The sequence below is a fragment of the Stegodyphus dumicola genome, chromosome 3 (genome assembly GCF_044657685.1).
Source record: "Stegodyphus dumicola isolate Sdum_Otavi_A_Nest chromosome 3, ASM4465768v1".
NCBI lineage: Eukaryota > Metazoa > Arthropoda > Arachnida > Araneae > Eresidae > Stegodyphus > Stegodyphus dumicola.
Window position 1 is genome coordinate 60758397 of NC_140770.1, and position 21581 is coordinate 60779977.

At 33.7% G+C, this 21581-nt stretch overlaps 1 protein-coding gene across 1 annotated transcript in view; it reads left to right on the forward strand.

Moving 5' to 3' along the window:
- The window catches only part of Dhc1 (dynein axonemal heavy chain 1), a 402656-nt gene that overhangs the window by 56330 nt on the left and 324745 nt on the right, over positions 1-21581 (forward strand). The window contains exons 14-20 of the mRNA XM_085812430.1: positions 1275-1481; positions 8027-8223; positions 8934-9054; positions 11894-12014; positions 14266-14400; positions 14495-14670; positions 19256-19432. Coding sequence (XP_085668556.1) covers positions 1275-1481; positions 8027-8223; positions 8934-9054; positions 11894-12014; positions 14266-14400; positions 14495-14670; positions 19256-19432 — 1134 coding nt within the window. The remainder of the gene's footprint in view (positions 1-1274; positions 1482-8026; positions 8224-8933; positions 9055-11893; positions 12015-14265; positions 14401-14494; positions 14671-19255; positions 19433-21581) is intronic.

The following is a 21581-nucleotide window of genomic DNA, read 5'->3' on the forward strand; positions in this document are numbered from 1 at the left end:
GAATATTTTGTTAGGCATAGTAAAATTTAGCACTTTTCTCACACAAAAAATTTTTTAAAAACTTATTTCCAAGTTTATTACAAAAAGCTAATTTCAGTAAATATAAAATTTAAGTAAGCCTAATAAATAAGCCATAAAAAATTTAGATACCTGTGAGCAGTAGTTCCTGGGAAAAGGTACATCGAGTATAAAAAAATCACGTTTGGAGAAAAACGCGTTTTTATGTAAAAATCCTCATTGATCAAAGCAGTAGATGACAAATTAAAACTAGATTTTTGTACAGATCTAATTTTCATAGATATTTAAGAATGGTATTTTTAGAAAGATAAAAGTGTAAAGAATTTGAAAATGCAAAAATCCGATATCAAAATGTTTTGAAGATTTTGGGTTTCCGACACCCCTTATCTCTTCCAAGAGCCGGTACAGCGGACTTCAAATGTTTTATTCCGTTTTGAGAAGCTCTTAAAACGGTGTTCAGTAAGACTACATGATTGTAATGAATAGAGCATAACAAAGAAATTGTTTATCATACATTTGATTTCGTTTAAAACCGTACGGGATTTTAAAATGGAATCTTCACTAAGAAATCATATCTATTACGATACGTGAAGAATTTAAGCAGATTCCATGCGAAAGACTTTACTCATCTGTAGAATAAACTGTGATTAAAGAAAAGCATAAAGGATTAGGGACCAGCAATTGCGTTTACTTTCCAAAAAGGCTTACCATTCTGAGCTGTACGAAACACCTCAAGCTCAATCTCTAAGGCAAAAATGTATCCCCATACACTTTGCTCGCTAATTACACGTTATGTGACTCTTTTTAATTTAAAGCAGAATGTAGTATCCGCTATTTACACTACTTTCACAGCAGGGCGTAGCCTCTCCTAACATTAATAGCTTGAGACCACGGAATATTGCTAAAGTTACATCCTTTAAACGCTCCCAGAACTTTAATTAGATGACTTCTGTGACTTTCTCAGATATTTCATCGTATAATAAGAATTAGGCTATGTATCTGCGCATACAAGCTCTTTTTTCCCTCAGAGAGAGATACGATGTAACTAATAGTGTCCAAGTAAACATTACCTTTACCAAGAAAAGGTACAAAGTAATAATCTAATAATACAATGGATAGATACCTTGAAATTAACTTAAACGCATACTGCGACATATGAGAGTTGATCAAACCGACATAAAGATAATACTTTTATTTCTTTTTAAGAAACTTTCATATTATCATATAAAACATTAACTCTTTTCTTTTCTATCTAGGCTTCACTGATATCCCAATGCTTACTGGTAAATATTTTAGAAGAGGACCCAGATACACAAGAAATAGTTTTGAATACAAACGAGCAACTCTTTGTATTAATTCGTGAAGCAGATTTGCTTTCCCAAATGATGCTGGACATTCCGCCTGTAGCAAAGACGGCTCTTTATCAACAGCGCAGACTGAAACAACATAGGAGCTGTATAGAAGTAATAATAACAAATGTGATACTAAGAAGTAATAATGATGAATGTGTTATTATATTGTAAAAATTTAAAAACTGTAATTTTACATTTTTAAACAGTACTACTTCAATATTGGATGCTTTTCACGTATAGTTACGACACGGAACTATGGTGGAAGCATTTAAAACGATTATAAATCCACGTGCCATAGTTAGGTATTGTCTAATATGTCAAAAATAATAGAAGACGTGTAATTATTTCCTTTTTATTGGATATGATTTATTAATGAAACAGGTTGACAAAAAGTTTAAAGAAAAATGAATATGCTGTCAAACCATTTCTTGTTATTTCTTGTTAGAAAGAGTTTGACAGCTTTTCTTGATACGAACAAGAAAGATAAAAAATGCAGTTTTCATCACTGCAAACACGGTTGATGATTTGCGGTTGTAGAGACATTAGGTATTTTGTGGAAGGAGGAAAGACGAAAACTGAGCAATGTCTTCTCCGGGAATCGAATCACAAATCTCTGGAATACGCGCCCGGCGTACAGACCACTACACCACGAAGGCACGCTAAGAAGGCGAGAGAAATATATATACTCCCCCTTTTAAAGGACGACTAGAGTTTTTAAGGGACCCAATCGCCAAATCCTGGATGTGGAGAATCATCATCCACCACCCTTTTTAGTTCGGGCGCCACTGTAGAGACATTAGGTATTTTGTGGAAGGAGGAAAGAGGAAAAATGAGCAACGCTTTCGCTGGGAATCGAACCACGGGCCTCTAAAATACGCTCCCAGCGTGCAGATCACGAAGGCACGCTAAGAAGGCGGGAGAAATACCTTTAAGGTAACTAATACAACTAATGACGGACATATTATGTCGATCTGTCTTACAAACTAGTTGTCCACTTATACTATACATAAAATCAACATCACTTATGAATTACTTAACACTGGGCACTACAAGACGTTGTTGGAATCCCTACAAAAGCAAATAGTGAAATACAACAGATATTTATTTGGCTTATGATTTGAAGTATCTTGATATTACAGTACATTATCGACTGGATGGCTCCCCTTTTAATAAGTGTCAAGCAATAGAGAAACTGAAAGGTCGCTCATACCAAGTAAGCAACTTATTATAAATTTAGTTGTAATAATTGTATCGGCTTTCGCTAGATGAGATTCTAGGAGTACTATCAACGAGTATACACGGCATCTGTCGTTTAACTGTCCTATGACGTCTGCATTAGAGAACTACGTGTGTGTTGCTAGGCAGGTATGTCGTTTTCCCAAAAGTAAAGAATTTTCGTTATTTAAAAGTGTTTTGTTGGTGTTTCCATTGTTATACTGTATTAGAAACTACAGTAAACCGTGAAGTATGTTAAGATATTATTACACAACGTGCTGCGCTTCTTGAAATCGATAGATATAAGTGTTGATTCCAGCAAGATGAAGCCACTTCTCACACATACTTACTGCAATATGAGCGATTTATATTATAGCCCATCTAATGAAGGTTTAATATCTATTTCCTGCCATACCGCCAAACCACAACTGAGGCCAGGCTGGCAGGTCGGAGAGCATTTACACAGATTTAAAGGTTTAAAATAATGCGCAGTTTTGCAAATAAAGTTATAAATATGTGGAAAGGGTACACATCGAGTGTAATGGGTCATGGAAAGCCACCTTTGTCTAATAGGGCATTTCCGCGTTCCTTTTCCCCATAAATTAGCATTACATAATACGTTATTTACTACTGGACAGCACAAGACATTGTTGTAATACACATCTACAGAATTTTGACAGAAAATATAGGTATATTATGAAATTGAAAATAGGAAATAACCCCATAAAATATTATATGTTTATTACCTAAAATTTAGAGAAGGTCAGTTCAATTTCTGACCTCAGACTCCGTCCCAGACTGCATAACTTAAAAATGAATAAATGTGTAAATACATATGACACTGAATTTGAAAATGAGATGTGATTGGATTATTTTAATAATTTTAATTATAATAATAATTTTGACTGTTTGCGTAACCAAGCATGACCAACGTGAGTTAACATGAAGTGAGTATTCGTTTTTACGGCCAAAACCAGTCAATAAGTGATATTTTTAACATTTGAAATTAAACTGATATTACTGCTGTCTCACATTAACAGACATAATTAATTACATAAGAACCAGTGTATTGCTTTCACCGCTATTTTGTCAATAAATCTTTGAGAAATTATTTCAAAACTTCTGAAGTTCCATTTCAGTTAATTTGCAAGTCTATTTTCAATTGATATCGTACTTAAATGCAACATAGATCACTCTTCTGTTCAAAATTGTTCATGAGAAATTTCTTGAAGAGCGTTTCTATTTAAAATGTAAAAATTCTCCCCTTCGAAGCCATCACAAAACCACGAACTTATACCACTTCTTCTGACATTTCTGGTAGAATTCCAATTGAAATCTCTGATAGACTGGCCGCTGCTTGTAGCGAATAAATTAAAATTGTCTAAAAACATTGATACTGTAAAATCATCTTGATAAGAAAAAACAAAGAGCTCAAGATACGAAATTTGGCAAATAAGGTGCTGTGGCATAGCAGAGATAGGTTTCTCATCAAAGAAACCTAAACCTTTTTTACTCAAAATGCTACGTCATCATATTAAATGATTGAATAGTGCTTTGATTGCATTTCCGCTATAAATAATTAAAATAGATACGTAAGTTTGTTCCCGAATAAATATTTTTGCGGGTTGAGAGTTTGGGAGTTAAATACAATTTTTACTAACGTCATAATGATATAGTATAAATTTTGGGTTTTATCAATTAGAAAATGAAATTTGACATACTGCTTTTAGTATATTCTGTGGGCAAACTCCGTAAACAAAACGGATTAGAGACTCCGTAAAGTTGGATAATTGTGATCTCGAGGACGTAATTAATAATTTTAATTTCCATTTAGTATTAGAAATAAAAACTAATAAATATATATAATACTTCTACCGTGTAGAAAAACTGAATTTTGGCTTATGAACGTGGACTTCTATTTTTAACTTAGATAATATTCTTGATTCTGTTAAGGTATGTTTATTAAGAGTGAAAAAGCTAGAAAGGAGCGCCATATTTCGCTCGAAACACATCATAGATCAGGGGTAGCCAAAGTGCGGCTCGTAAGCCTGATACGGCTCTCGCAGGCAATCTATGCGGCTCATGCATATAAAATATATGTATGAAATATGGTAAACTAAAACTAATCAGTGTCCAAAAGGAAGTAATGAATTAGTTTAGACTCATTTTACAAAGTTATCAGAGATTTCTTTCTATTTAAAACCTCCTCCACTGCTTCTATAATGATGTAAATATGAACTTGTGGCTTTTGGAAAATCTAGATGCGGCTCTCGAACATTTCTAAATTCAAACGTGCGGCTCTTACTGACATGAAGTTTGGCCAACTCTGTTATAGAGTTTAATCCTATGTGTCGTCCTATATGTAGTCAATAATTAACAATAATAACAATTAATCCTATATGTAGTCAGAAAAACGGAATTTATTCGATTATAGCAAAGCTCACAGTGATTATCCTTTTAGTATCACAGTAAGGATGCCTTCGTGAAAGACTAGTGTTATTAGCAAAAACGTTTAAAAACTGGGAACTGATTTAGGTTACAAGAAAAACAATGATTGGTATTAATGTTACACATGCGTAAGTACAGCGTTACATAGCCTATGTTACACATAAGATAAATAAGAAAAAGTCTCCTGGAACAACTCCTTCTTTGGGATTTGGACCCGAGGATATATTACCAGTATTCATCCATTTCATCCACTCGATCATCACTGGTAAAGTGGAGGATCACGAGATGCTGAATTATAATCCAAGAGAGAACTGCTTTTATACTGGACAAATATTCAAAGATTTTACAAAGAGATTTCAACAGCTTCATATTTTGCTACGACTTTCTTATTCAGTCGAAAGTTTTGAATAAAATATAAGAATCTCGATTTTGCTATGATCATAGACATAAGCAAGAAAGAATTTCCCACTGTGGAAGAAATACTTCGGAATTTTATTTCAGCTACTGCTTGGAAATACGAAATAAAGAAGTGGATGAATGATGGCTTTGATTCCTTGCAGTTTATTTGAAAATACAGTATCCAAAATGCAGCTCCATATAAGTAATACTGCTGTCAGTTTTCTTCCCAATTGTTGCAAGTATTACTTGCGGCGAGAGGAATCTTTCTAAATACAAATCGGTTAAAAAACAAACATAAAATCTAGAACTTATTCTGTCTGTAGGAAAAGTACTGGAGTAACGAAAGCATTTCTAGCATGGCATCGCGGTTTTCCTAACAGAAAAAAAAAAAAAAAAAAAAAGAAAAGAAAAGAAAAAAGCGCTTTAGAACGTTCAAGTTTCATTCCAAAAACAAAACCCACAGCCTTTATATTTCCCGGTATGTCATTTTAATGTTTTACAGATTTTTTGGTATGCAATGAAAGGGGCGGAAAATCGTTCCGGCTGGCAAAAGTTCTTGCTACGCCACCGGTTAACAGCACAGTTATTCTAGGATCGTCATGAAATGAAGATATTCTCTAAATATGTTTCAGAACATTTCACGATTTGCTAAATTTCGCCTGTATTAGAGTACACTGTTGAGTAAAGACAATAATTCAAGGAATCAAGTAATTGAGAACATTCGTAAAGTGTGGAAAAGTGCTTGTGTTATTCTAATAGATTCTGTGCTTTTAATTTTTCCTCAATAATTTTCTTATTTTACTGCTACTTATGCAGGAATAATAATCCATAATAATCTGATTTTTAAGTTTTGTATTATATTGAAGCATAACTTGTCTATACTTTTAAATAATGTAAACATGCATATCAGAAACAACAATAAGTGGCGTTAATCACTTCTTGAATCTGAAAATCACTTCTTGAATGAAGTAATCATAATACAAAAAGGCAAATATTTTTCCACGTTCATTTTAGAAGTGATGATCGATATGCAGTTTCCCCGCGATCTTTACTAACAATTGTATTCATGTATTTATAACTGTATTTATAACTATATTTTATAAAATATCATGGAATATTTCTTAATTATGGCAAAAAAGTTAATTTTTTTTACCTGCATTAGGAAAACATTTTAAGCTAAAAATTAAGCTTTTTAGTTCCTTGTACGAAGTAAAGGAAGTGTTGTATTCGCGAAAACTTTCGAGTATCATATTTCAACAAAAATATACGTTTTGACGGATCTCGAATCCATTTGAAAGATGTTTTTGCATGATATCAGTATCTACGGACAGAATGAAGGTCTCTTTTTCCCAAAATGTATTCAGAAGAGATTTTTTTCGTGACGTCTGTACGTACGTATGTATGTATTTTACATAACTCAAAAAAGAGTAGCCTCAGAACATTAAAATTTTGTATATGAAACTGCTATAATATGTACTTGTGCACCCCTGTTTTCGGTTGCAATCGGCCGCACCAAAAGAATAGTATACCCACTATGTTACTCCACTTAGTGAGCTCAGTTTTTTATTCTTATATATTGGTAAATTGTGGATTTTTTCCTTTAAATGTGATAGAATTATGTTTTTTTTTTCGTGTTCCGGTTAAGATTTTTATGCCTTTAGTTAATTTGAATGCAATAGTTGTAGAATTTTTAACAGTCTAAAAGTTGTTTAAATGCGACTAAGCTTAACGGAGCAGCCATTTGTTTACATCTGAACTTTATCAGAAAGCCAAATCAGTTTTTTAGCTGAATTAAGTCAATATCTGCACTTTTAGTGTTTTTTTGCTGAGTGGCACCAAAAGTAAACGTTCAGTTTTGTGCATTAAAAAATTTGCCTTCTGGCCTGCTGGCCGAATTGCTTGTTTTTGCATAGAAACTCTACTTTTATTTGTTTTTTTAACTGTATTTGGCGTTTTATATTTTTCTACATATTTTTCAATTTTTAGTGATTTTAAGTGTTTATTTATTTTTGCCTTGCTGGGAAATGAGAACCGATTTAAATGAATGAGAAATATATCTCTAATAAAATTTGAGGAAAAAATTTTAAATAAAATGCAGCAAAAAAACATGTATAATTGAATAGGTCGTCAATACAAAGAAATCATGTGGGGGCCATATCAGATTTTGTAATATATGGTACTAATTAGAAAATTATGTTTCAGAACCAGGTTATTTGTTTCAAAATGCACATTTGCCTAAGAATTATGATAAATTTATTCTTCAAATAGCAAATTTTTAAAAACAAATCTTTTTTACTCATAATTAGTAGAATTATTAGGGTTAATTCTAGTTAATTCGATTAAATTTCATTGCACTTACAGGTGCCGATGCTGTGTTTATATATCCACTTATTTGTTTATTTTGACAAATTTCCTTTTTTTTTTTTTTTTTTTTTTGTTACAGTTCTTATCCTATATTATTTCAAGCACTAATAGCCTCATACCTTCTATAATGAGGTTAAAAATGAATTTATAAATTAAAGACCATGATAAATATGTAACTAAGCTTCTTTTAAATGTTATTCCGACAGTGTTTCTCCTGTTTAATTTTGCAGAAACTGCTGAGAAGAAACAAAGATTTGAAAAGTTTATCCAGAGATGAGTTAATGCCCTTGCTGGAAATCCATCTTGAAGTCCTCGATGATATCTTAAAACCAGGAATAATAACACTAACTTGGTCAAGCTTGAATCTCGATACATTTTTGGAAACATACGGAAATGCTATAGTCCATGTGGAGTCACTATTTGACAGGTATGCTGTTTAAAACTCACCAAGAGAGGAAGGTAAATTCTTCTTTGTCATGTATTTCTGCCGATGAAAACGGTTAAAAATAAAATTACTTTATCATAAATTTCTGAGCCTCGTCATTAAAACTGGATCCATCCACTTTTATCGTTCATTTCAACCAGCCGGCTGCTAGGAGGCCGTTGAATAATGTTTCAAATTAAAACGATGTATCAAATTCGCTCCTAAACGGCGCACAAGATATCTTTCCGTAACTGAGTGCATAATATATAGCATTAGAAATTCTTTCTTTTTGATTTCACAAGTTATGTAAAAATTAAAAAAATTATCCTTTAAATATAATGAAAGCTATTTTTAAATTATTCATTATTAAAACAAGGAATGAAAAAAATCAATAAGAAAGCTATGTCATATTATTTTAAGACAGTCATGTATATTATTCTACTCTGATATGTAATACACTCTTATAATTTAAAATATTAAAAACGTTCTGCTCTGTTAGTGGAAAAAGCTGTTAAAATTGGCTCTTCTGCAACATTGGAATCAACTAGCAAGTCGTGTTGATAGTTGATGCTATGATACTAATGTCACTCAACATAATGTGACATATCACGAAAGTGCAAAAACTAGACTAAAGATGTTGCTAACGCCAATCATAGTTTTTTTAAATAATATTATGTCTGTAAAATTTGAAACACTTTTTTCCTTTGTCGTAGGTTATGCAAGATATTGAAACATCGGGTAGATGAAACTATGTCGCAGGCAGCAGATGTTTGTCTTTGTCCCTCACCACCAGAAGTTCCTGTTTCGAAGACTGCATTCGTGAATGCCATAAAAGTAATAACTACTAGAGTTATACATAAAATCATTTTAAGCGTTTGGCTCGAAAACAATATTCTAAACATCCGTATAGGTTTTACGTAAAATAAAGACTAACAAAGCATTTGGAAATACATTAGAATATAATAATTAGTATGGTGACTTTACCTACTTAAAAGATGAAGAGTTCTAATGTTAAATTATTTCAATATATGAAATGTTTAAAAGCATGTATTAATTATGTATAATCCATCTTTTTTGTAAATAAAAAACATTTTAATTTAGTTCTATTAGGACTGAACAACTGTAATTGTTGAAAAACTATAGAAAATGCTATCAAGGTTAAAAAATTCTAAATTTAGAAAAAAAGGTTTCAATTATTCTTTTTTCCTCCAAAGATTCAAATTCTGGGATGAGCTTAATAGGTAGAAAATCATCAAGCAGTACTTGAAGACTAATTTTTGCAGAAAACATTTTTATTTTTCATAATTCTTACGACAAAAGCATAAACAAACGTAGCTACAAAATACAGCATATCTACACAAAATCACAGACGATGCTAAAAGAATTACAGCCGACATGGGTCAAGGCAAAATAAATGGTTGTATATTATATATGTTGGCAAAATAATGGCAAGAAATCGTCAACTGCTTTTTGATATATCTCTATTCTACGTGAAATATCATTAAAATTCCATGCCAGTTGAATCAGAATTATAAATAATGCAAAATGTGGATAAAAAAATGGGTCAAGGCAAAATAAATGGTTGTATATTATATATGTTGGCAAAATAATGGCAAGAAATCGTCAACTGCTTTTTGATATATCTCTATTCTACCTGAAATATCATTAAAATTCCATGCCAGTTGAATCAGAATTATAAATAATGCAAAATGTGGATAAAAAAATGGGTCAAGGCAAAATAAATGATTGTATATTATATATGTTGGCAAAATAATGGCAAGAAATCGTCAACTGCTTTTTGATATATCTCTATTCTACCTGAAATATCATTAAAATTCCATGCCAGTTGAATCAGAATTATAAATAATGCAAAATAAAGATAAAAAATGTGTCAAGGCAAAATAAATGGTTGTATATTATATATGTTGGCAAAATAATGGCTGTATATTAATAAATGGTTGTATACTACAAAATAAATGGTTGAATATATATGATTAACACAATAAATAAACACACAGACATACAAAGAACAATTTACAATATCATGGTTTTTGAACAAGTTATGGAAAGCATGAAAGAGCTACCTGCCTAAGCGGCCAAACGGGTAAACGAGTGGACAGATGTTTCAAGGAGGATTTCCTAGGAAAAAGTATTTAGTTTTTACACTATATACGGTAAAAACAACGAAAACGTCCATGCAGCCAGTTCGCTCGCCCAGATTCGAATTTTGGGTCTATTGTATTAGATTGGATATTTAGATTAAGAATTCGAAGGCTATGCACCTTAAGAAAGGGATGCCTTATTTGAGGGTTCATATTGTTATGTGCATAGCATGTTCGTAGCGGATTGAATGCACATAGAACCGGTGATGGCTTGATGAAATTTATTTAAAGAATGAAAAACTTTTCAGTTCTGAAGTTTTTAATAAAAAAGTACTCACACCGCTCTTCTCCGTATGACAGAGCAGAGCGCAATCAGTAGTTACCACTTGCAAATTACCTAACAGCGTTGCACAGAACGCAATGCAAATCGCATCTAAAAATGAATCTTGCATGGACACCTCTGAATACTTTGAACTCAACTGACAACTATCTATCTATTCAACGGGCTGGCTGAATGGGCGTTTTCGTTGGTTTCCCCTATATGTAAAGTGTTTACAAGCCACAAGTTTTCCACTGAGGCATCCTGAGGCAGATAGCCCTCGAGTGCTTTGCCATATCCAATTAAACAAACCAAACTTCATCTTTTTAAAGTACTTCACAAATTTCAATAAACTGCTGAAACATTTAATAAATTTAACCTAACTCCGTCAGCTAAGTCGTTTCAGTGGTTATTTCTGTTGCAGATTCCATGTGAGATTTCTTTCTACTCAAAGAAATATCTTTAGCTAGTTTCTTAGGAAATTTAGAAGTTGGCTTTTCGTCAATGTTTTTCTGCGAGTTTTCGGGTAAAACTCACAACTCTTAAAGGAAGTCACATGATTTTGATTGCATTTAATGCATATCGGTTTCTCGTTTTTCGGCAAGTCACAAACGTAGGTCAAATGATTTTTACTACACTTAAGGCACCTCGAATATTGTTACAAAACTACTGACCATGCCAGAAGCTTTGACACTGGAAGTACAGCATAGCAATTCGGTTAAATTTAAATCTTCGGATATTAAGCTAAAGGTCAAATATAGCTCTCTCTTTGTAAATGTTTCTTTGGCATCATTCCTAGTCAGAGGTTCGAAAAATATTTGATGTTTAATTGAAGATGGGCTTTCTTGATAAACTGCGTGACTTTGATAACGGTGTATCCATCACGTATTTCCTTTTTTAACGTCTTCAAGTAACTTTCAAACTTTTTTCGTATTTTTAACGAACGAGCATAGTTTTTTTTTCAACGTCTTCAATCATCAGGTAATCTGCGGATGACAATCTTAATATTAATTAAGTTCATATAAAATATTATTAATCAATTATTTATCTTAATTAAATCTTAATTAAGTTCATATAAAAGATATTGTTCAGTGAGCAATGGTAACAGTTTTGATAGATAAGTTCGATTTATACAGCTACCTTTAAATATTAAAATTCTTTTTAACTCTTATAACCAATATAAAATTACAAATAGTCATTAATTTATTAAATATCATTTTTATCCGTTTAAAGCTTTCTTTTACCTTCGCAGGCTACCACAAAAGAAGGAGCGAATTTCTTAGATAAAAGGAGCCATGCAGTCGAAGATGCAGTACAAGAAGTCATAGAAGTGTTTGTACGAGAAAGTACTTTCACTTTAAATGAAGAAAAAAGTAAGCATTGTAGTTTGTAGAAAATTTTAGGGTGAATTACATTTTCTAAACTGTAAGAACTCTTTTCTTAACTATTGTTAGTAACATGGTATTCGAAAGATACTTATGATATTAAGAGTAAAATTTAAGAAATTTTTTTTCTGTTGTAAGTTACCGGTTACCTGAGGACAGATAAATCGGATTACCGATTAATCGAACCTTATCTTATAAAAAAAGAAAATAAATCGTTAATTTTGTTTATTGCGGATCGCTCAAAAAATTACAATTACAAACCGTCGGAATAAAGAAGATAGTATTTCGGTACTGTTTCTATTCACAAAAGCACGTAATTTAATTGAACGTAATCTGTAACATAGGTATAAAAATCGTTAAATCCTCTCTTTATATTAAACTGTTAAATAATGAATATAGATAAAGTGCTAATCTTGCGTTTCCACTTAACTTCTATCGAAATACATGAGTTAACGAGTCAAGACATTTTTATTTTTTTCTGCTTTGAAGTGAATTCTCGTTTTGAACGCTGATTTTATTTACATATTCAATAAACGTTTCTTTAAATTAAACTTTATAAATACAGGTAAATTGTTAATACTATTCTTCTGTTAGTTTCAAAATATGTTGTTCATCTTTCCCTCTTTTTTTTTTTCATTGTTGTCGAGTGGACTATAATTTTGAGTTAACCATGGACGTCGTCTCTGATTAACCGAAAGTCTACTGTAATTTCTATCTCTTTTGGTTGCGACACCAAATAAATGTTTGGATGATATATAAATTATTATATTTTCTCTCTTTGTTACCTTTAACTTTTGATAAAATCATAAACTGAGTAAGTTATTGATGTAATTCAAATTTTATCATCGCCATCATCATCATCATCATCATCATCATTATTTATTATTATTTTAACGTGTTATCGTAGGTAGGTTATGTCGTATTTGATTCGTAATGTATTTATGATTGCACACAAGTAATTCTTTCTTTTGACCATTTAGCTTCGAAATTTTTTATTAACCCTCTGAGCGGCACGGGTTTTTGGATTTGTCATGAAGATCTGCATTTATGAAGCATTTATTAGCTAAATTTAAATAATTACTTACTTTAGCCTCTATTTTCATAAACTTACATTCATTAAGATTATGTTTACATTATTAAAGAAAGTAAGAAAGCAAAATATCTTAAGTTATAAGCTAATATGTATCAAGTGATAAAAAATCTCATGACCGGACAAAGCCGATAAATTTACAACGACAACAATAACAAAATTTAGAAATGCTCAGTTACACTATATTGTTATTTTCCAGTTATCAAAGCATGGATTAACCATAGTTATTATTTGATTATTGCAAAATGATGGAAAAATTTGCTATCACAAACCAGCAGCGTAAAGCAAATCTGATACAGAAAAAGAAAAGAAGCTGTTGGTGTTAATAACAGGAATAGCAGATGATACCATAGCGTTTGGGAGTGGCCTTTCATTCACAACAGTACATAATTCGGAATATATAAATATTGTCTCGTCATATGTTGAAAACTAATTGCTCAATCTTAAAAATAAATCATGTGTAGAACTATTAGATTTCATTTCTCACTGACTCCTATAGATTTATTAAAAACACAAATAAACAACGAACTAGTAAATAAAAATAAACATCGTAAAGTAAGAAAGAAACATAATCGTAAAGTAAGGAAGAAACATAAACAGGATTAAAAAGAAACAGAAACAGAGCTCAACAGAGAAAGACTCAAAATTTTAATCTGTGTAACCAAATTGAACTTAGAGTCGAGATTAAATTGTTTGCAAATGAAGGTAAATTGCTATACTATCTTTCTATTTAAGATAATTTGAATATCGTATTCGGTATTACTTCTATTAATCGGGTATCGATCATATCTCTTAAAAAATATGAATTTGAAAGTATGCTTGATGCCCCCAAACACCCTATATTTAAAGAATTTTATGTGAAACCCAAAGTTAGGCAATAAAGAATTTTTTGACATATATTTTAAATAAAATTATATCGATTTCGGAGGCAATCAACAAAGCAGGTCTCCTTTTTTAAAAAGTAAAAAAGTATATATCTGATTTTTATAGGAGGGTTTTCTTCAGGAAACGGGATCTGTACCTGATTGCCAACTGATATTGACATAATTTTATTTAAAATCGATGTCAAATTAAGATTGTTGTTTTGCCTTATTTTAAGTTTTACTTTGGCGTATTTCTCTTCAAGGGCTAAAATTATTTTACTTGCAGCTAAACAGCAGAAGAAAAAGATAATGGATGCATCTGTGGGTCTGCAACAAATCTGCAATAAGAGATTTTTAGAAAGCATCATTATCTCTGTTTGTGATTCTCTTGAGACTCTTTTGCATAACATGTCTTACAGTGGTAAGCGAATGTTAGCGATGATTACAGATATTAAAATAAGATAAAATAAACATACGGTAAAATTAAAATCCAAAAATTTTTTTTTTAATTGCAGAAAAAATAAATGCAGAAAATGAGTTACTGAAGCACCCTTGGTTCAAGTCCGAGGTCCACCTCAGGGACAGCATTCTTATACTTTCACCATCGGTTGAAGAGATACAAGAAGTTATAAACGAAGCAGCTACTGAAATCATATCCACTTCGAAAAGTGTCAGCCAGTGGCATTACAAGGTAAAAATTAAAATTTTCAATTAAAATAGAAAATTTATTTTTGAACTTTTAATAATTTACAAGAAGTGATATGAAGTATGTACATTTCATAATTGCCATGTTAAAATACTGTTGCGTGCGTACGGGTTCGTTATGAAATGAATGCACAAGTCCGATGAAAAAAAATGAACAAAAATTTATTATTATCACAACAAAAATGCTTAAATTTTCTCAAATTATCACGCAGTATTACAATATCTCACAGTAGTTTTCTTTTAACTACTCAAATGTCCAATAGAACGTAATTCAAAACAGCTAAAGAACGCTAATCTACGAATTCGCTACAATCAACAACAGTAGTTTTTTTAAACAACAACAAACTAAGCAACTGCTACAAACTGAGATGTTTTCCTCCTTTTATAAGATTTTAAAATCACGCGCTAGAATTTTTCAGTACTTTCTCGAAATCAAAAAGAGATATTTATTTATTTAATGCACGCGCTCTTGTATTTTCAATTTTCCGGCTTAGCTTTCTTTTAATATTCGTCACGCGCTGCACTGCGCGAGAAATAAAACCATTTAATTTATAACTGAACTAACATTAGCTTTTTAAATACAAATTCGTAACACTGCCTCCTTCCCAAGGATTGCACGTCCCGGGCAGTACAATCCCTGGACAGGAAGCAAAACTTACAACTGTGGCATAAATGCATTAATAAGCATTACATTACAATAATAAACAACATGAACAATAAATGCAATACATAAAACAAATCAAATGCTATCAAATACAAATCAAATACACATTTAAAAACAAAAATGGACCATGGTCTTATACTATTTACAATTATTTACATTATGTACTATGGCCATAGTAATGAGCTAACCTGTCGTAATGAACGACTTTAGGTTTAGAGTTCGAAGACTTACGAATCCGAACCACGACGTCATTCAGCCTGTTTAGGACTGTGTACGGCCCATCCCAAGGTGACTGTAATTTCGGACAAAGTCCTTTCCGTCGAGTCGGATTCCACAACCACACCTTGTCTACTTTGTTGGATCTATGTCTAGTAGCTCTTGTGTCGCATCTGGTCTTCGTTTTCTCCGTCGCCAAGTTGACTCGCTTTCGTGCAGAACGGTGCATCCCCTCAAACCGGGCCTGGGTATCTTGGATGTGTTCCTCAGGCGATGAAGGCGCATCCGTAGGGAGACTAAACAGGCGGTCACAAGGCAGACGAAGGTCTTGACCGAAGAACTTCTGAGATGGAGAATAGCTGATAGTCTTGCGTTTCCTTTCGACCCTGATATGATTTCGGCAGCTTCCCGAGCTCGATCTTTCAGACAAGGCGTCGACATTTCCAGGCGAGGATCCCTTTTGAGGATGGATAGTCATGCCATCAGATGCTGAAAGCAGCTTATTGTTTTTGAAATCTAAGGAAAAATTGTATTTCCTTAAAAAGTCCAATCCGAGGATGCATGGATCTGTAATATCCGCCACATATGCCGTGTGATGGTAGGCGGCACTTCCAAACGTGATTTTCAGGTTTAACTTCCCAGCTATGTCGATCTTATCACCAGACGCAGTCTGAAGGGTACCATAGGATGGCGTCCAAATAAGTTTATCTTTAAACTGTTCAGCTAAATCTTTCCTAATGATGGTAACATTAGCTCCTGTGTCAATGATCATATTGCAAGGAACTCCATCGATATTCCCATTGATGGACAGTCCGTTATTGTTGCCACTCACTATAGAGATCTTAAGCGCTTTAAAACAGGGTTTCTCATTATCTGGCAACCTCCGTCCCTTGATATGGTCATTAATTTGTTTCCTGCGTCGTTGCTCAGAAATTGTCTCAATTTTCGTACCCTGGGGTGTTCTGCAATTCTTTCGTACGTGGCCTTCAGCTCCACAGTTCCAGCACTTTGGTTTCTTGTCAGTCCTTTTCCTTCCCGTGGCATTTAATTGTCTGTTTAAATCATCTAAACGAGCCATCAATTGGTCCCCTGGGTCGTGGACTCGCACAGCTCTGACTGGGTAGCGATCTCTAAGAGTTGCTTGCTGGGCTGCCTCGAACTTCATGGCGTACAACAGAGCGCTTTTTATGTCCTTTACATCTGCCATTCGAAGAGCTTTCTGTATTTCAGGATCCCGGATGTCGTCGATGAAATATTGCAGCGACAGGATTTCTCTTGTTTCTGTCGGGCACTCCGAAAAGGCGAGGTGGGACAGCCTTTCAACATCCGTGGCGAGCTTCTGGAGTGATTCGGTGGGCTTCTGTTGACGGGATTTTAATTGAAGCCTGCTGTAGTCTTTTAAACATTTCTCGCCAAAGCGCAGCTCCAAAGCGCCGGACAGAGCTTCGAAATCTAACCTTTTGTTTTCGGGAAGAGTCTGAAGGATATCCGCTGCGTCGGCTCTTAAAGAAGCGGCGAGATGACAGGCCTTAGCTTGGGAATCCCATCCATTCGCATCCGCAACGATAGAAAACTGGGTCTTGTACACTTGCCAGGATGTCTTCCCATCATATGTGGATAGCTTCAGAAATGGACGAGCAGGCATCGGTAAGAATTTAAAATCATCATTCTTGCTCCCTGCCGTCGCTACGAATTTCTTGAACGTTTCCATTTCTTTGGCAACTGCAGAAACTCTCTCATCAATTTGTTGTTTGACTTGGTGTTGGACGGCACAAACTCTTCCTTCAATTCGTTCCTCCACAGCCGAAACTCTCCCTTCTATATGTTCTTTTACAGAAGAAACTTTTTTTTCTATTTCTTCTTTCACCGAAGAAACTCTTTCTTCAATTTGATCTTTTACAAAAGAAACTTTTTCTTCAATTTGTCCAACTTTATTTTCAACTGTGTCAATTCTGCCTTCCATAGCTTCAAATTTATTTTCTATTATGCAGGTAATTTCTCTTTTCATTTCTTCTTGACATGCTTCAATCTTTTCTTGACCAGCTTGAACGGCTTTCATTTCGTCCTTAACGGATTCCTGGCCCAATTTCATTTCTTCCTTAACGGATTCCTGGCCCAATTTCATTTCTTCCTTAACGGATTTGACGGCCCCTTCCATCTTTTCTTGGAAAGCAGCAAATGCAGTCTTCATTTGCCTGAATTGTTCTTCCATCGCTCTTGTTATTGGCATTCAAATCCCACTTCTGACACCAAAAATTGTTGCGTGCGTACGGGTTCGTTATGAAATGAATGCACAAGTCCGATAAAAAAAAATGAACAAAAATTTATTATTATCACAACAAAAATGCTTAAATTTTCTCAAATTATCACGCAGTATTACAATATCTCACAGTAGTTTTCTTTTAACTACTCAAATGTCCAATAGAACGTAATTCAAAACAGCTAAAGAACGCTAATCTACGAATTCGCTACAATCAACAACAGTAGTTTTTTTAAACAACAACAAACTAAGCAACTGCTACAAACTGAGATGTTTTCCTCCTTTTATAAGATTTTAAAATCACGCGCTAGAATTTTCCAGTACTTTCTCGAAATCAAAAAGAGATATTTATTTATTTAATGCACGCGCTCTTGTATTTTCAATTTTCCGGCTTAGCTTTCTTTTAATATTCGTCACGCGCTGCACTGCGCGAGAAATAAAACCATTTAATTTCTAATTGAACTAACATTAGCTTTTTAAATACCAAATTCGTAACAATACGTAACATTACAGAGTTTGATTTTTTTTTTCTTTTTGGTAAATATAAACTGGCATCAAACTCCTAACAGACTTGGAGCAAATTATTGTTTCATCTGAAAAGAATTACAGAGTCTTGAAAAGGTTTAAAAATATCTTTTTATTAAATTAGAATTTTAACATAAACTCATGACTCGTGCTAAAAGAAACAACCGTCACTTGTGGCGATAAAACTTAAAGTAACAGTAAATTCAAATTTAAAACTAAACCTAATAGTCAAAATCATTGGATTTAATGCGAAATTGTCTCAAAACTTCTCACCGAAGTAATAATTTAAATGTTGGCAGTAATAATGAAAAGCCGAAAAATTACAATCTCATCAGAGCTGGCGAACCTAACAACGTGGCTTCGAAAGGCAGAAATAGTCTAATTCTCCAACGAAAGATGTTTTTTGAATAACTTTGGCAGCGGGAAATGCCCATTATGACTTTCTGACCCACATTTTAGATCTAAAATCTTCCAGTTCTGGTTAAAGATCTCAACTCTAATTTTCATTGCAGCTAAAGAAAAAGGATCTACATGTAAACCCTCGAAACTAGGCCTGCAAATTTATGAATATTATGTTGATGCTTGTTGTTTTAACACGTCCAGTAACATGTTATTTATTCAAGAAAATTACACAGTGTAGAATTTTACGAAAAAAATGAAGTATTTCAGCTGCTTTAAAATGAAAATATTGTTTCTAAACGAATTGAAAGTAAGTTAATTAAATTTAATTTCTAAAACTGCAAAAGTATTGTAGCAACATTAAAATTTCATAGCTTAAGTATAGTTATCACATCGTAAACTAAAATTGCAATTATACATCTTTCTCAGATATACGTCTTTTTTTCGATGTTTCCTTGATAGATGCATAGATAATGTTTTACTGTATTTGTAAATTTCTCTTACTAGGAGTATATCAGCGACACGAAGAAACCTGCCAGAAATGATTCTATTCGTCGAGATCTTTCCAGATTTACATCTGATTCTTCAGCCTCTGCGCCCACTTTGTACAGACAAGTCTCTGAAGATAAAGAAGTTCTTCAACTATATGGTTCTGTCCAAACGTGCTTGAAAAATACAAAGTTGGTGAGTATACGAATACGAATATTAAGAGGGAACTAGCTATATGAAATATGAATTGTAAATAAATGAAGAACTTAAACACCAAGTTAACAGAGTGAAACATAAAATTTATTGTTGACTACTGTTTTGCTGGAACTCTGATTCACAAGTAAAATCAGTCTTATCCCTAGTGATTAGAACGTTTTCTCACAGGGCGCATTTTGTGGCTTGGAAGATATTTAATAAACATTCAGTTTGATGCCAAGCTTAGTCAATATCTCTGCAGAGAAAAAAGAATCATCCATTATCAGCTTTCCAAGACTTTGACATTAGGAACATATGCGTCGCGCACTTAATCTGTGCCGTTAATACCGAGACGAATTCTACAGGAATTTTGTCTAGCGATTCTGTAGGCCTATTGTGAGGGACCATCGCATCTAATCTATATCTCAGGAAAAATGGCATTTATTCACAAATTTTTCATCCTCTTAATGATGTTGATAAAGTACCATCTTGCTCAAAGTTAACTAGAGCTAATATACACTCATGTCCATAAATTAAGGATAATGCAAAATCAGGCAAAGGAAGAGTTAGAAGCAAAAATAATTTGACTTATTTGTAAAGCTTACTTATTAAACAAAAGGTAAAGAGCAAAATAAGATGCTATATGTTTGATATTATAAAAAAAATTAGTGATTTTTTGTCCCTCGAGCAAATTACAAGAAAAAAACTATTTACAAAAAACCAATATTACATGGTTGGTATGATTGTTAATACATTATATGTCTCCCAGACGATGCAATACAGTCCGTACAACGCTTAGGCATGCTGAGTATCAAATTATCAATCTGATCTTGGGGGATATTACACCACTCAAAAAGCAATGTTCTCCGAAGTTCCGGTAGACATGTAGGAGGAGGTTGACGGGCTGCAACTCGTCGGCCAAGCATGTTCCACACGTGCTCTACTGGATTCAAGTCCGGCGAGAATGCTCACCAGTCCATACGGGTGATATCCTCCGATTGAAGGCATTTGCTTACGATGTTTGCACGGTGAGGATGGGCGTTGTCATCCATAAACACAAATTGTGCGCCCATGGCGCCCCAAAACAAACGTACATGTTGTTCCAGAATGACGTCCCGATAGATTTGGCTTATCATGGTTCCAATTTGAACATGCAGGTCAGTTCTGGAACCCAGAATAATTCCACCCCAAACGAGCACTCATGCACCACCATAACGGTGTCGTTCAATGATGTTTTCTTGGTGATAACGGGTACCTGGAGCTCTCCATATGAAAGTTCGTCGAGAATCAGACTGCAAGCTAAACCTGGACTCGTCGGAAAACATCACACAAATTCAGTGTCCACAATGCATGCTCTCTACTCCAGGCTAACCGCAGGCGACAGTGAGTTGCAGTAAGTGGAACGCATCTGACAGGTCTACGAGCATATAGACCAATCTACCCTAAGCATCTGTACACGGTCTGCCTTGAATTTGTCGAACCAGTGGCTGAAGAGAGCTGAGAAGACAGGTCTGAGGCTGTGCTCCGCCTCTTTCTTTTGGCAGTAACTGCCAAATACCGGTCCTCATTCGGCGTTGTAACTCTGGGGCGACCTGTGCTGTAACGTCTATTCACATTACCATCATCCTGGAATCGTTGCCAAAGCCTGGAGATGACACTCTGGGCGATTCCAAGTTCGTATAATACTTCCAGTTGGGTACGCCCACATTCCAGACGTCCGATAATTCTACCACGTAAAAAATCATCCAAATGCGTACTTTGTGTCATAACTATTCGGTTATTGCACTGAAATGCTTATAAAGCGCCGGCGAACAAATTTACGTCTTTGCCTGTATTCCTTATATATCACTCTCTTACACTCTCGTCATTGTGACGTACCATCAGTGTCATCTGGTTACTTCCTGAAATTTGCATATGATTCTTGAAGATGTGTGTAGTGATTTTACAGGTGATATGTTTATTTTAGAGTTCGATTTCCGCGTGACTCCTAATTATCCTTAATTTATGGACATGAGTGTATATTTAAATACGTTTCCTTAAAGGTTCTTACGAATTCAGAGACTCTGAAAATAATGGCAATTTGAAAAGAAAGATTCAGTGACTTTGGCATTGAGAAAAGTTATAACAGCTTATAATATGCTGCTTCAAC